Below are 16078 nucleotides of genomic sequence, written 5' to 3'. Positions count from 1 at the left end.
TACCAGCTTTCATTGACCGAGCACTGTCGTCCTTCCTTTAGAGGAGGAAGAAAGAGAAGGGAGAAGGAATTCGTCCTTTCTAGCAGCAAGCTATGGTGGGAAGCCTAATTCCCAGTTTCCTGTACCAACTTAGTGCTAAAAAGCCTTGTCTTCACCATCTGTCTTCATCAGCCAGTGTCAGAGCAACCAAGGGCTCCCTCTGCTTGGGGCTCAGAGGGGGACCTGCTGCCAGGACCTGCTGGGCGGTAGTGGCTCACTGCCCGCAGCTCTCCAGGGACAAGTACAGCCAACATGACAGGTACCTGCTAAGGGCTGGAAGGCAGGTCCCTCCTCCCTGGGTGACAGTGGGACTGGCCCACCTGGAGGTGACTCCACTGATCACGGCTCGCTTTACTCAGCTGAGCCCAATCTCCAGCACCAGCCCTGGTTGATGAGGATTAGCAGTCTTGTTGGGAACAGGATGCTGGACATTCCTTTTGTGGATGTGGTCTTCCACAATGTGAAGACTAGGCTTGGTCATGCTTCTCCTGCACTGGGACATGTGGCAGAGTCACATTGCTCCTTGGCCATGGGCTCTTTTGCCAACCTAGAGCTAGCAGCTCTGCTAAGCTTGCGGGCCTGGGGCTGTGGAGCAACCAGATGCCAGCGTCCTACCTCCTGCTGTAGTCTAGGCATGTATGTTGTTTCGGAGCATGGTTCGTGATTCCAGCTCTGCAGGGACACCCAGGCATGGGAAAGGGGCTAGGGTCACATCCAGTGTGGTAAGAGCTGGTGTGAAGGATCTGCTCGTGGTACCACACTGAATGGAGCAGTGCAGGCTTTATGCACCAGAGTGGTGAGTGTGCAAGAAGAATCAGCCTGGGAAGGGATTTTACTGTGTCCTGCAGCTATGATGGTCCTGCTGCACAGATCTAGGACCTCTCTCTTTAGATGGAAGAGCTTGGGCTTTGTCATGAGGAAACAGTTAATCTCTCTTCCCTTCTCTGAGTCATCTTTGCAATTTCTGCTGAGCACTGCAGTCAAGTTGTTCACTTCTCTGTGAGCAAACGGGTTAGTGTGTTAGTTTTACCTTCTGACTGAAAGCAAAAGCCAGGACTGTATCCGAGGAAGGGCAAAGAAGAAGGAGGGAAGACAGTGAGGGTCCGCACCTCTCCTGGGTCATGAGCTCCAAGAGAGCACCAAAATGTTAGAGACAACAGCTTGACAGCTCATATGGCTGCCTCCTGCATGCCTTATTCCTTCATGGCGTTACTCCTCAAACCTGGTTCTCGTTGCTGCCCATGCATTCAGCTGTCACCTTCACACTGAGATGCAGGGAGAAAGGAGTCAGGGTCTCAGATGATGAGGCCGTTGGAGTGATCCCCAGGCACCTGCCATCGATCAGCTCATGTCAGTACCGAGCTGCTGGCAGGTATCTTGGGGTGTCTTGGACAGAATGGTGGACCAGCTCTGCTGTGTTTGGCTGCATGCAGGCCCACAGACCCACTGAGCCTTCGTGGGGTTTTCGGCATGCTTACAGCTCCTGGGCACACTTGGTGCAGTGCTGTTGCTCCCTGAGCACTCCTGAGTGGCAAAACGGCACTCAGGTGTCTAAATCAGGCATCTGGTTCTTGCTCCCTGAATGTGCTGTGAAGTCCCTTCAGCTGTTAGCTATTTGGTTGCCTTTGCTGGTCTCAGTGCCCTCCCTTTTCTGTACCAGGCTGGCATATATCTCCTGTGTCCAGGGCTCCAGCAGAAGCACAGTTCATATCATGCATGCACCCCAGTCAGACAGACAGCTCTGGAGGAGCTGCAGCCCCATTGCTCCTGGTTCAGGCATGTGGCCTTGGCTGAAGAGCTTTGGAGAGCCTGACCACATGCATCAGCATTGCCTGGAAAACGGGGCTGTGGAGCCCGCTCTGCTCCCCCCACGACACTTGGCTGCCCAGTATTTGGCAAGGCAGAAAAGTCCAGAGGACACCACCCCAAGGAAGGCACTGGCCCATCTTGGGTCCCAGCTGGGGTGGTAGGACAGGGCTTCCCCAGCGAGCAGGGAGCAGCCCTGCCCCTGGGTGGCATGCGGAGAGCCAGCCAGGCTGCGCTGCGTGAAACAGAGCCCTCACCAAGCCGTCCATGCCGTTCCCACTGCACAGGGTCACGCTGAATTGTAAAAGTGAGCCAAATCGCTTAAAGGGAAGTGTAATTACCGGGGAGATAAACATGAGCTTCAGGCTCTGGACAGCTGCTCAGAAGCCTTACCTAACTCAGCTGCACTTGAAGGTTAACTGCTATGGCAAAAAGGTCAAAAAGGGAATAATCTAAGTCACTTTCATTGGGTTAAGTGTTTAAAAAGATTCATAACTGCACTGATGGATGTAGGACTAGCTTTGCTGGATATTCTGATATTGGTATTCTGCTCGTGCTGCATATAATACAGAGACACGGTATCTCCACATACAGCCAGGAAGCGGTAATCACTGTTGTGGAGGGTTTAAAGCAAGAGTTTGAAAGGGTGACTTTCATATTTAAATATTCTTAGAAGTGAAAACCTTTACAACAGAGAACTTCATTTCTGCAAGGAGAAGCCTCTGAACCGGCTGATGTGCAGACAGCTCGGCGAGCCGGGGCGGGGAGGTGACATGTGAACAGGAGGGAGTGTGGCGCACGGGTCCCGCTGACAACGCTCTGGGGTTTTGCTCTCATCCCCCAGCTTCCCGAGCCTCCCCAGCCATTGGCAGGAGAGTCACCAGTAAACCTCTGCGTACCCCGTGGGTCCCGGTGATTCCCTGTACCGCCTCCACTTTCCTGGCCTGGACGTACTCGCCCTCTCCATAACCAGACTAGCAAGGTGTCCATTGTCTCTGCTGGTGGCAGTTTGTCTCAGTCAGGATCTGGCACTCATCCTGGCAGGATTCACTACATGCCTGCTCTGGATCGTGGGTCCTGCTTCTCCCCTGAGAACAGAGCCTGGAGAGGGGTTTTTCAGTAAGTAACATCCATAACTGTGGGTTATTGAGAATGTGAACATATACAGGCAAAATGCACTGTTGCCCAGGCAAAATCCTGTGCCCACTTCAGCAGCTAATAGTGAAATCAGGGTACTTCAGGTACCTGCTGCACCTTGGGGCAGCGATGACGAGTTAAGTGCCAGCCTTGCACAGCCTTCATCTCCTAGACACTTCATCCTGGGGAGACCTTGCCCCTTGCCCTCCTCCATGCCCTCTCTGGGCTCCAGGGAAGGACACAGACATTTTCTGCCGGTGAATTTGGGGTGGTTCCTGCAAAGCTCGTGGGCTTGTTGGGTTAGGAGGGAATGTGCTGCTTTCGGCTCGAGGCACTAGGTTAAGCCACTGCCTTTGAGGCTCTCCAGTGCCTGAGCTGGAGGTACCTGTGGAGGCGTTTTGAGGCTCACTTGCAATCACTGATTCTTTGAAATCATGAGCACAATGTCAGTCAGCACTTGGGGATACTGTGTACATGTGCATGCACAGATATATACCTACAGGTTGTGAGTATATGTATTAGGTTGTTTTCCCCTCTAAGACAAGCTTCTTTGCGTTGGTACTATACCATATTTGCAGTGTGGTATCATCACATTTGGTTACCACCATCTGCAGGATCCATGAGGATATGGTGGTGGGTCTAAAAGGCACAAAGCCTTTGTACAAGCATGAGCACCATAGCTGCCTGAACTAGCAAACAGAAGAGCAGCAAGGATAGATGTTTGAAAAGGGATGGAAGGGACTGTTTTTCGTATGATGGGCTTAAAAGGTCTTCCTGGTCCCTCTGGAAACCTGTGAGGTCTTACCCTGGACACCTATTGCCGCGCTATGGGTTAGTTAGCATGGAGGGCATGGAGTCACAGCACAATTTCCAAGGTTTGCTTGCAGTGAAATGCTTTACTGGAGGCAAGCAGAGGGGTACAGGCTTCTGCACTTCAGGTGGAAGGTATTAGTGCCATGCATGTGCCTCTGCTGCGTTAGAAAGTTGATTTTAGGAAATGCTGAGGATGAGCAGCTCTGATTGAAGATGCTTAGGGGGTTGTAGGTGCTCTGCCTCTTGGAGAGACATCCAATTTAAAAAGCACCCCTGTTGTTTCATAGCCCCCTTGCCAAGATCTGGCACTCCTATGACTCTTGTATGTCTGCAGAAATAACCACTGGCAGCATCCTAAGAAAGAGCTAGTCCTGGGGCAGTGAGGAGGGAAGTTGGGGGGTGCCCTGAGCTGGCAACTGGATATTCAGAGACTGGAAAAATGACTTGGAGGAAGAGAACAGCTGGTGTTTGCCTGTTCTCATTACTGATCTAATTATCTTCTGGGAGGGATGTGGTGAGCTGATAGAGAAGGGATTTTTGTTTTTTTTTCCCCCAGTTTCTCCAATGATCAATTATTTGCAGAGGTGCAACTTTGTTTTGAGTAAAACAGCACAGTGTGTTCCCTACTGCTGGATGAGAAAGGATCCAGAGTATCATTATAGAGCCCACCTCAGGAAAAAAACCTCATTGTCCAAGCCAGAAAATGTCCTGTTGTTCTTTTCTTTTTCCTGCAGAATTGAGGCCATCATTGTGTTGTACATTACACAACCCCATCAGGACTGCAGGAATGCACAAGATTAAGAAGGCAGAATTTTACAATCCCATTTGTTGGAAGAGAAAGTGATTCTGTCACCTGCCTCTTTGGACATAAGGAATGAACTGTAGGCAGGCAGTTTGCCTCCATGCTGTTTAATGCCTCTCCTGTGCTCCAGTCTCTGCCGAATCCATGGTTCAGTTCCTGGACTTTAATTTCCAGGGTCTGGATACTGCAGCCAGCCTGCTTTAACATAACTAGACATAGAACTGGAAGTGGCTGCACAGGCCTGGGTGGGACAAGAGCAGGAACCACAGGAAGTCTGGGGTAGCCCAGACACGGGAGAGCAGAGCCAGCATGGAGGCACTTGCCAGAGGAAAGAAGAGAAGAGCATGTACTAGCCCTGGTGTATGCATCTGAAGGAGGACTGGGTGTATTATAAGGAGAAAAGGGGATCAGGGAATAGGGTTCAGCACAAGCTCCATGTGGGCCTCTCTGCGCAAATCCCATTTGTTCTTATGAGCTTTCTCTGCATGGCTGGAAAGGAAGGACACCCGAAGACACACAACGTGTCCTTCCTTCCTCATTCAGCCTCTGTTCGCTTTTCCCACAGAGCTCTGCTGACCAGGGTGAGACGAAAAGTGCCCAAACCAATCAACCTTCGAAAATGATCCCACCAAAACAGCCCATGTATACCATGCCGCCGCAGGCCTCATCACCTTATCCTGGGTTAGGCTCATTCCTGTCCCCATCGGATCTCCAGAATTACCGTGGACACCCCCACCCCAGCCTCTCGAGGACCCTCAACTCCAAACCCATGTTGCCCAGCATCAGTGCCTCCCCACCTCCGTCTTTCCAAATCAGCCCTCCTCTCCACCAGCAGCTGTCCTTGCACCATCCGCAGAGCTCCATCCTCAACCAGTCACTCAACATGCAGCAGGTCCCGCAGCAATCCATCCTGTCTCCTCCCATGGCACTACAGGTACAGCCCCCAATGAATTCTTCACCTCCAGGGCAGCAGGTAAGTGCTCTGGCTCCTATGTACTGCTCTAAGAGAGAAAGCGGTTGTAGAACAATAGCTGCACCATGTCCCTGCTTCCCCATGGAGGAAGTTTTCCCAAGTTTTTCAGAAGTCCTGAGCTGTCAGTGCAAGTCACCCCAAGAGTGGGACAGATCTGTGCTACCACAGGAATGGAGGCTCTGCCAGTGTGGGACGCCTCAGGAATTGGGGTTGCCCCAGGAGAAGTTCCTTGTGTGCAAAGTCCTCCAGCATTATCTTTAGGGTCCCCGTGGGTTTGTGTGATGGTCGTCTGAAGCGACGGGTTGGATAGTCAGTGAGGGCCCCCTCTCCACTAGGAAGTCAAAAAGGATAGAGGGAATATAAAAAATAAAATGTAAAATTATTATTTTTCCTGGAGCTGCCTAGCAATAGGAGAAGATCTCTTTTGTGGCAGAGAGCTGCAAGGATGAAATGTAAGCTTAATATTAACAGCATAACAACAAAATGAATTGTACAGAACCGTCCGATGAGTGTGTAAAACCTGCTCAGAGAAGCTGCTGTAGGTGACATCCAAGCTCACCTAGTAGCCCACAGTGGGAGGAGTTGGTCTGGGGTGTCAAAGTTTCTCTCCTTTAAGCCCAGTGTTAAGAAAATGTATGAGGAGGAAGAACTGACAATCGCAGAAAGCACTCCCTGTGCCCTATACAGAGCATGCCAGGATACAGAGAAGCAAATGAGTGATTTCCAGAGTTTATCCATCTGGAATATGAACTGGACGAACTATTCATAGTGAAGGACATATGCTCTGAAATTCACAGCTGGTATAATTTACTTGATGATACTTTTAACTGCATTATTCACCCAGCTGTTTGAATAATTTGTTTCACATGCTTACTAGATACATATCGGTACTTTAGCAGTGAACAAAGCTTTTTCCTCCTAATTTGACCCATTCAGTTTGGGACTAACTTTGAGAAAGCATAAATTGTTAATTTGGGAGCATATATTGCAGCGGAATAAAATAAAAGAAGAGGAGGGATGTTGAAGCACAATTATCCTTGACCATAATGGAAAGAAAACACACCTGGGAAGGTCAGATCCTAGATCACATTTTCATTTCTAACCTATTCTGGCTATCCCAAATAACTTTTGCAGCATGGTTATTATGTTTTGGCTATACCTAAGCAAAAGTGACTTCTATAAACATCAGTGATAGCCTACATCCAGAAAGAGGCATAAAAAGAGGTCCTCATCATCATTTTAATTGGGGTGTTTGTTGTTGCTATGGGCAGCATTTTTTGAAGCTTCATTCCATGTATGTTTGTTAATAACAAAATTAAATGTAAAAAAACCAAAGTACCTTCATTTGGGTGTTTAGGAGAAAATCCTATTTCTGGGCAGTTAACTACCTTGACTCCATTGTTTGTATACATTGCCTAATCTTACCTAATTAGGCCAGCCCCAAACAATCAGGATTATGACTGGCTTTCAGATCAGACAGTCTCCCAGAGTCTTTGTTAAATTGCCAGCAGTGACAGCTGATGGAGAGAATATTGCTTGTGTGGGTTTTCCTTACCTTGTTATTGTACGTTATGATGGGCTAACGGATTACTGCAAAGGGAGCTGTGCTTGAAGTGGAAAAATGGTTGTGATTGCCAGGATGCTGATGCAAAGGCTTTCATGGCCGTGCGCGTTCTGCAGCCGTTTCCCCAAACCCCCCAGGAGGGAACTCCTGAAAAACATGAGATGGAAATGGGGATGTAAAACAGATGTTGCTGCATTGACACCTGCTTGCAGCAGTTGACATTGTGCGAGGTCCCACCACACACCGAGCTTGGGCCCCCTGCTTTCCGTGGGGCTCCCTGGCTGCGTAAGCACTCCAGGTGCTTCTGCAGTGTGGTGTTTTCTGGGCAGTAAATCTGTTTATGCAATGTTAATAGAGCCTCTGTTTCTCCTACCTGTGTGTACACACGTAACCCTTCCTTTCTTTTCCATTACACAGGACTTTTCACATATTTCATCTGAGTTTCCAAACAGTGTTGGACCCCGTTCGCCTGGCGCATCAAATCCTCCAGGAAGCACTGACTGGGACAACGACTACCCTAGCAGAGAGTGTGGGATTAATCACTGCAGGCCAGTAGACAAAACAGAATATTGCTAATGCACTTTCCATTATCTGAACGCACAATCATCTGTAACTGAAGTTCAAGAAAGGACGGGCGATAGAAACATGAAAATGTCGTGCTATGAAAACAATTTGCATTTCTTTTTAATGTCATGGTGCTCCATTTCTTCAGTAGCCTGAAAGGAATCGCTTGAGTCGCAGGCCTAAAGATAATTGGGCATCACTCAGCCATTGCTGGGCTGCGGAAGCAATTTCTGCAGAGTCTTTTCAGCCTACTCCAAGTCAAATTGATCAGCATCTTTTAACCAGAAAATATAGGAAACAATGTTTATAAATTGTTGGAAGTCTGACAATTTACAGCAGCTGAGACCCTGCCCCAAAACGTACAGCAGGTTGATAGGTTAATTACGGTAAATGAAGCTCAATATTTCCTCTTCTCTGTGGGCTCACCGAAATGATACTGTATAAGCAGGTAGTTTGAAAATCACAGATAATTTCTTCATTGAGCATGAAGGACTTTCCATTTCTTTGTGTTTCTGTCCCATAAGCAAAGGAAGTTTGACATATTTCCTTCCAGAGCAGGACAGGGAGGCCCAGTCTGCTCCTGTTTTGTGTGTTGGGCCCACTATAGCCATCACACAAAGAACTGAAAAAAAAAAATCCAAGTCCTGTGAGTTTTTGGTGCATTGAGCCCTAGAAATAAGTGTTCTACAAATGCTTGCCAGATTGTTGTGCTGCTCAGTTTGCTGGTCTGCTACTTGCTTGAGAAAACTAAACTTTACTTGTGATTGAAGAGCTTCACTTTTTGTGGATGTGTGCTTTACACAAAGCATAGTCCCCAGAGATGGTGGGGATTGAGGAAGTTCTGCCATATCCCTGAACAGTGTCCTTCTGTTTCTAAAATAATTGCCTTTATTGCCGAGGCCAAGATCTCCTCTACTTGTCTCTGACAGTGGGTCCGTTATCCATTTTGGGGTTTAACCATGAGAGGGTATAAAGCCTCATCTTTCCAAGCAGCGCACCATGCTTCAGTCCTCTGAGTCTTGCAGGAAATGGCCACTGAAGCCTGCAGAGATCTGCCCCCTGCTCGGACATGAACGGGCCAGCACAAGGGTCACTTCAGTGATACTTCAATTGCCTGATAACTAAAAAATGGTGGGATTGTCTCAGTCCCCAAAGTTGGGGATCAGTGAGAGAATGAAAGTCACTCCAACCTCTGCCTAATCCACTGCTCTTGGCACCAGAGCTCAGCAGTAATAGTTCTGAGACTGCTATTGTGCTCTGTAAAATAGGCACGTGGCTTGCTCTGAGAGCAGGTAGGGAAGGAAGCTTGGTAGCTCTGAGTATTGTTTGATTTGCTTGAAGTGCAATGCTGTACTGGAACATTGCGCTTTCACTAGAGATAATAGCAAGCTCCCAGCCTTTTCAGACTATAGCTCCCGTCTGTGCCAGCAGTGCACTTACAATTGCTGGGCTGGGCACAGACAGTACAGACATTTATTTCTTTGAGGGAAATAAATAACTTGCCGAGCCGTTAGAGCACTCTGCTGTCTGCCAGCATGAGGGTGTACAGCTACGTGGATTATTCACAGTTCTGCAGGGAAACCTTGCACAGTCCTTCTTGAAATCTCTGTAGACAACCCCAAAGAAGGAACCTGTTTAGCACTTCTTAAGAAAAATCATTTTAGATGCTATGGTCAAAATGCTAAATCCACTTGGAGGTTTAAGGCCCGTGAACCCCAATTTCCAGAGGTGCTGGGCAGAGGCAGCTCCCATTGAAATTAACCCACTGGAAATGAATATCAGTAGTTAAGGGATCGGCCATAGTCCTGCAGCCCGGGTGCTCAGGGCCCTGAACGACTCTGGATCTCACAAGTGGTAGGTCCTTAGCTTAGATACCCAGATTTAATTAGGAGAATGTGAATACTAAGGTGCTGAAGCCAAGGTAACACTGTGACCCAAAAGAGCTGAACTAGGTGCCAGGAAGGTCAGGGCAGCATCTTCTTTCAGTGCAGGACAAAGGCCTGAAACCAAGTGGCAGCAACCCAGCCTCTCCACCCCGAGCACTGGTGTTCAGCATTGGGGCTGCCTCCAAGGCAGGATGCTGGCACGGTCAGAGCACTGTTTGGAAACCCATGATTCCCTCTGCAAATCCCAAGGGCTCACAGAGACAGGTAGAGAGCAGGAGACTGGGAACACTCCAGAAACGGATGAAACACTAACGTAGGCAGGACTGAGTTTTGTTGCTAAAACAAGTGCTTTAACATCCTGCTCAAAAGCCGTATTGTAAGCAGAGAGCCCATGCAATTCATGATCAAAGCCCATGCATTTCATGCCTTTGTCACAGCAAAAATATCAAATTTCATGGGTTTATCACAGCTTCCTGGAAAAAATAATTTTAAGACCAGACAGATTATGCAGAGACTTCTAGATAATTATTAGAGTAGATTATAGCAATGAACTCAGATGGGTATGGGTCAGTACTGCAGACAGTGCTTAGTGCATCAAAAAATGTCCTACTCTCTGTTAAGGAAAGAGCTGATCTCCCATTACTTGAGAGACATGATCTGCTGGAAGCCTAACTCTCAAAGCTGACTTATTAAGCTCAAGCTCTTGTTATACTGTAAAGCCTGGTGTGTCAGCAGTACCATCACCTCCTGCTCCTACTGACTCCTTGTATTTGCTGCCCAAGTGCATCCTCTGCATTGCTTGTAGCTTCCGCACACATTTGTAGGACCAGCCCTCTTCTTACTACTGAACTCCAGCCTCTGTTTGTCTCAAGGGCAATATCTGGCTCTCATCGTTCTGCACATCCATACTGCCTCTCTCATAAATTTTGCACTAATTTGGAAGCTACATCCCAAGTTACGCTTAGACTCCTCTGCACAACCTTGCCATGATCTGAACATTTGGCTATGCCTGGTTAGCTGTGTTCCTCAGCAGCCTCGGCAATCAGCAGGACTTAGGCAATGCAGGCTGGGCAGTAAGGGGAATGCACATCTTGTTGGGTTTGATTCATCAGCACAGTTTTAGGTATAATCGGGAAATCTCTGGATCATGTAATTGCCCATTTCAACCTTAAAACTGCATTCAGCTTAATTGTAATTAAAGCAGCACTCCGAAGAGCAAAATCAGCAACTGTCTAGAAAGAAGGATTATTTTCTGTTGTGATGTGACTCAGCTGTAGAGTCCTAGATTCCTGAAAGAGAGGATCAAACCAACCTCCCCAGCACAGAGGCAGTCCTGTCTTGCACTCTGGAATACGATTTTTATTTCATGTCAGACTTCGATACTGGTTTAGCTTCCAACCTGTGTTGACACTGGATTGTCTGGGGTAAAGTTTCACAATCGTACATTTTCCTTTGTCTGTCATCCAGACAACTTTTGTAAAACTAAGAAGATCAGGCTTCTCTCTGTCCTTCCCCATCTAATAAATTCTTTTATGAGGAATTTCTTTAGCTTTTTTTTCTATGACTGCAAGTTAAATGCCATTAAATGATACTTCTTCCTTTATACCCATCAAATTCTAGGATCCTGTGAACAGACACTCCTTAACTCATAAATCAACCATGTTAGAGAGAGTTTTAAATTTTTCTTCATCCATCTTCTCTCCATTCTTTATTATTTTGTTGTGCTTACTGACTTCCATCCAATTTTCCTAGCTCTTTCTGGGCTTTAGCTATTCTAGATCATTAATAAAGACATGGGTAGTGTTTTCTCATTCCTGCTTAATATATGACTGTCACTCCCCACAAGCAATGGCAACATAAGATTTTATTACTTTTTGCCAACATATCACAAGCTACTTAATCTAGTCACCAGTCTCCCTCACCTGATGGCCTTTTTCTCACTCTTGCTCTTTCCAGGTACCCTTTGAATACCTGGTTTTTTGGAATGACTTTCTCACGTGAACTAGCTTGCCTTTATCAAGGTTGCACCTTGGTTTGCAATTACCTGGAAAATCTTTCTTAATTCCTCCAGGCACCTCTGGATTTTTTTTTCTGTCCTGTCTTATAATTGCAACTCTTTTCGCCCATAAGATATCTTCAGGATTCATTTACATTTGTCTCCTATCGTCTAGATTTTTGGTGATAACACTGAACTGGATGCCTCTTTCCATGTCCTTCGTCTCATTTGCAAGCATTAACATTATCCATCAGGTTTCAGGAGACACTGTATTAAGAGAGACTGTTATTCAGGAGATGCTGAACTACCCGCTCTAAGCTGGCCCTGCTTCGAGTGGGAACAGATAGCCTTCAGAAATCCCTTCCTCCTATATTATTCTATGATTCTAAGTTTTATCTGAAGTCCCCATGGATTTCACCTAGTCCATAGCCTATGCCTGTTAATTATGTGAGCTGATGAAAAAAGCACCCCATGTGGTGTTGCCTGATGCCTCTGTTATAAACATGGCTTGGTTCTTCCTTGGCATAGCTGCTGTCCCCAGATAACATTGCAATATGAGATTCAACTCCAGGCATGAATTAGTTTCTTTTTGGGTACCATCATTCAGCAACTTTCCTCCCCTGTGCTCATCCTCCTTGTGATAGAAGATAGGAGAGCCTAGGCACTCTGATCAGATCCAAGCACTCATCAAGAGCAATTGGTGAGCCACATACTGGCTGTTAGGAAGCCTTAGCAGGCATCAGTGTTACAAGAAGATCTTGCCCCTGGAGTGCAAGTACTACGCTTTTTCCGATTAGGCAGTATCTGCCAAGGACCTGGTTTCTCAGAAATATGGTTGCTTGTCTGGTCATTATGACATTCATCACCAGTTCCTGGGATTTACATAGGCTCCATGATCTCCACTAAACTGCGGGTCCCTTGGCATACCTGAATCATGGGCTTTCTGCTGTGTGTGGTCTAGACGTACAAAACTGTGTAGAGCCAGTTCATCCAGATGCACAGAACCTCTCTAATTCATGCTAATGATGAAGCAATCTACTCCAAATGGGTGAATTTTCCAAATCAGAAACTAAGTGAATGAACACTGTAAAAAGGCAAAGATAAAACATCACAAATGCACTTAGTTTGGATTCAATTATTTATGGTAATACTTTGTAATGTACTGGGAAATGTCTGTACCATATTTTGTAAAATTAATGAAGTTTTAGTATTGGAATACCTCATTGCTGCTCACTGATATTAAATCTTCGCTGAGAGCAGTAGGGAAGACTGCATTTTAAATGCAGATTATAAAATGTGGAGATTAACGAAGTGCGGTCAAGTCTACATTGCACTCTGTCAACAACAGGATTGCCTTGTTGTTTGCTATTTCGCTGTTATTCTGCTCAGAGTCACACACACACCGAAATCTCTCAAAGCTTTGTTATTTTCTTAACCACCTTTTAAGGCCAGATGCCCTCATGGATCGACAAAGTTTTCATCAGATCTATATAAATGATAAAACCAATTAAAATGTCTTCTAGATTTCAAAGCAAAATGCACATAGGTGACTTCAGCCAGCAGAGGGGACGTACTGCTCTCCACTCGCTGCCTCCATTCCATTGCTCCCTCCAGTACACCCTGAGAAAAGAGCATCTGGGGTTGGTTGTAGGCCCCCGTTCATGAAAATTAAATGTGCCAGTCTCACGTGGAATATGGAAATGCCTTGGGAAGGCTGACAAGCCTCCTGGTTGGGTCTCCCTGGTGGGTTGCCACTGGCCAAGTTCCTTGGAGAGCTGGGAAGGGCCCTCACAGTGGGGACTGATTTGCTCGCATGAGGCACCCCGGAATTTCATGGGAATCCCATGTGTGGAGTCGTCCCTGCACAGCTCCCATAATGCTGAGGAAGGGTGAGGAAGACCCTCAGAGGGAAAGGCTCTCCCCCAAAAGGAGCCCCACATGCATAGTTGATGTGATTTGTGATTTTTTTGTGTAGTAAGGGTTTGATACCAGTTACTACAGTACCTCATCTCAGGGAGAGCTTGGGTTTGGGGAAGGCAACAGTTAGAAGTTAGCTGTGATATCTATATGCATGCCTTAGTCTGCCAAGTTCCCCATCTGGGACGGACCTGGATCTCTTGAATTCAAATTCATTGCTTTAATAACTTGATCACTTCAAGTTTTTCCAAGGCAGGGACATGCAGAGCTCACACATCCCTCGCTGACCTCCCTTTAGTCCTCCTCCTTAGCCTCGTCTTGCTTGGTTTTATTGTACCTCCTACTGTCTTCTTCAGACCTGAGGGAAGGACTGGCTAAGCCTGCTTTCTCCAAGCACCAGAGCAAAGAAACTTTTTCCCTCCCTTCCTGATTTTTAGCTTTTCTGTTTGTGCTTATTTTGGGAGACAAGGAGAGGTTAGAGAGGCATCAAGCAGGTGATGTCTCCCATGGTCTTCATCCATCTAGCTTCCATAAATCCTCCTGGACAGCTATCTTTGGATAAGCCCCTTAATCCCATTTTTGAGACTCCTACCAGAATGACATGTTTTGTTCAAAAGCAAGTGTATCTTTTTAAAACCTCTGTGTATTAATGCAAGGAAAGTGATGAACAGGGCAACTGATGGCCCAGGGGCTGATTCCAGGTAGGACGCTCCCGCTGCAGGATGGTGGAGCCCGCAGCAGCATCGCACTCACGTTGTCCTGGCCTGAGCTCCACAGGCTTGGTCCTTGCCTGGAGCCCCAGCAAGAGCAAAAATTAAGCCACAGTAAGGAATGTATGATTAAGACCTTATCGTTAAAATTACAGAACTAACAGTGTGCCAAGCTGTCAGTTTAAGTGCCTTCTGCTTGGTTCATCTCATCACCACCCATCCCTGCGTGCAGACCACTTCATGTCTTGTGTTTTGTAGTGTCTTAAAACCATGGCATGGCTAAGGCCTGGTGTGCAACCAATTGCACAAATGCTCATTTCAAACTGTCCCCACTGTCAGCTTTCCGAAGTTGCTTTATGGCTGTTTTCCTGCCCATCTCACCTTCTGCCTTTCATTTCTCTTACAGCATGCTGCCCAGGGACAAGGCACTCTACCTCACCTAAAACTCAACATCTCTTTTTGAGGAGGCTCAGATGAAGGACACTTGAGAGGGTCTATCATACAGACTACCCGGAGGGGCATCGAGCAAGTCGTATGGACGAGAGAGCTAATCTACTGCACCTCGTCGCTGGCTTCGTTTCCAGGCTCTAAGAGCAGTTTTCTTTTATTATTTCTGCACTCTAAAGCCTACTTTCCGTGGAAGCCCAAAACCTCATAAATCATGAAGAACAAAAAAAAAGAATAAAAAAAATAAATAAACGCAAAACCAACAAAAAAAAGGACACCATTTTTCTGCTTGCCATCAGCTTAGCTACAGACTATTTTCCTAGTGAACTGCTTTTAGATGCAGCATAGGCCCAGGTCTGGTGTCCTAAAGCATTAGGCCAGCTCAGTAGGAGGATGCACTCTTTTGACTTGCTAACAGCACTAAACTTTGTGCAAGAAAATGTGAAGTTTGTGTGAATATTGTACATGCAAAGGCCTTGGATGTCTGGCAAAAAAATACAAAAAATAAATAAAAACTATTCCTAGCTAGGTGGGGGGAGCAAGCAGAAGGCAAAATACGAGAGGAAAAATGTGAAAAAGATCATGAAAATATAATTTGTTGGATAGTTGTAAGTAGTTTACTAAGTGTTTTAGAGCTGTGCTAAAGACATCTTTAAGATTTTTTTGTGAAAAAAATTAGTAGTTTACTTTATAGTAAAAGCATTTTATATTAATTGTAGCACATTTTTTAGTTATACATAGAAGGGAGATGTGTATAAAATAAACCAACAAAAAAAAAGCCTGCCAAACTTGTTTCTATTATTTGTACAGCAAGAAATGGACAATTTATATCCATGTTGTATGGCATTATTATATTTTTTTTCTGCCATCTGTCCATCTATTTAAAAATTGCTGACAATGATTTTTGTCTATTTATGAAAGATTAGAGAGCATAATTACAGTTTCTCATAAGGTGCATTTTGGGTTTTTTTTATTTTTTATTTTGTTTGATGGTGCTGCTTTCACAGCACCTGGCACATTCAGTTCACAATGCTTATCTTACCTTTCTTTATAATAAAACATATGAAAAGTAAGAACTGAACCAGTCTCTTCTTATTCTGTGGGCTGCCCTGGCAGACACGAGCCATGTGCACACTCTGAAAATGGTCCCAGCCAGCAAGGTCCCGCGCCTGGTCTCGTCCACTTCAGCTTTCTCATCCCTTGCTCTTGTCTCACCCCATTCTTGCTTGCTTTTGTTCTCTCCCCTTCACCAACTCCTTCTCTTCTCCCCTTTTCTTTCCCACTCTGTGCTTTGGGTCAATAGCACTTAGCTAAATGTGCCTAGGACCATCCTCTGGCATCACTGAGCAATGCCAGCCACCTTGCAAGACAGGCATCTTTTTATTGATTTTCTTGGAAAAATGCTTTCTTGTACACTCAGCAAA

General features: G+C 46.2%; 1 protein-coding gene across 5 annotated transcripts in view; it reads left to right on the top strand.

Annotated features, from left to right (window-relative positions):
- TOX2 (TOX high mobility group box family member 2) overlaps positions 1–15730 on the top strand; it is a 166581-nt gene extending 150851 nt beyond the window's left edge. For 4 of the 5 annotated variants that reach the window (XM_064521388.1, XM_064521389.1, XM_064521385.1 and 1 more), the window contains 3 exons: positions 5163–5570; positions 7552–7682; positions 14614–15730. In XM_064521388.1, the coding sequence (XP_064377458.1) occupies positions 5163–5570; positions 7552–7682; positions 14614–14650 (576 nt within the window). In that variant the 3' untranslated portion in view covers positions 14651–15730. The remainder of the gene's footprint in view (positions 1–5162; positions 5571–7551; positions 7683–14613) is intronic. The other variant, XM_064521386.1, reaches the window with a different exon arrangement.
- Positions 15731–16078: the final 348 nt, after the last annotated feature.

Source organism: Dromaius novaehollandiae, chromosome 16, assembly GCF_036370855.1.
Source record: "Dromaius novaehollandiae isolate bDroNov1 chromosome 16, bDroNov1.hap1, whole genome shotgun sequence".
NCBI classification, from domain to species: Eukaryota; Metazoa; Chordata; class Aves; order Casuariiformes; family Dromaiidae; genus Dromaius; species Dromaius novaehollandiae.
This window is presented reverse-complemented; position numbering and strand designations above follow the sequence as displayed.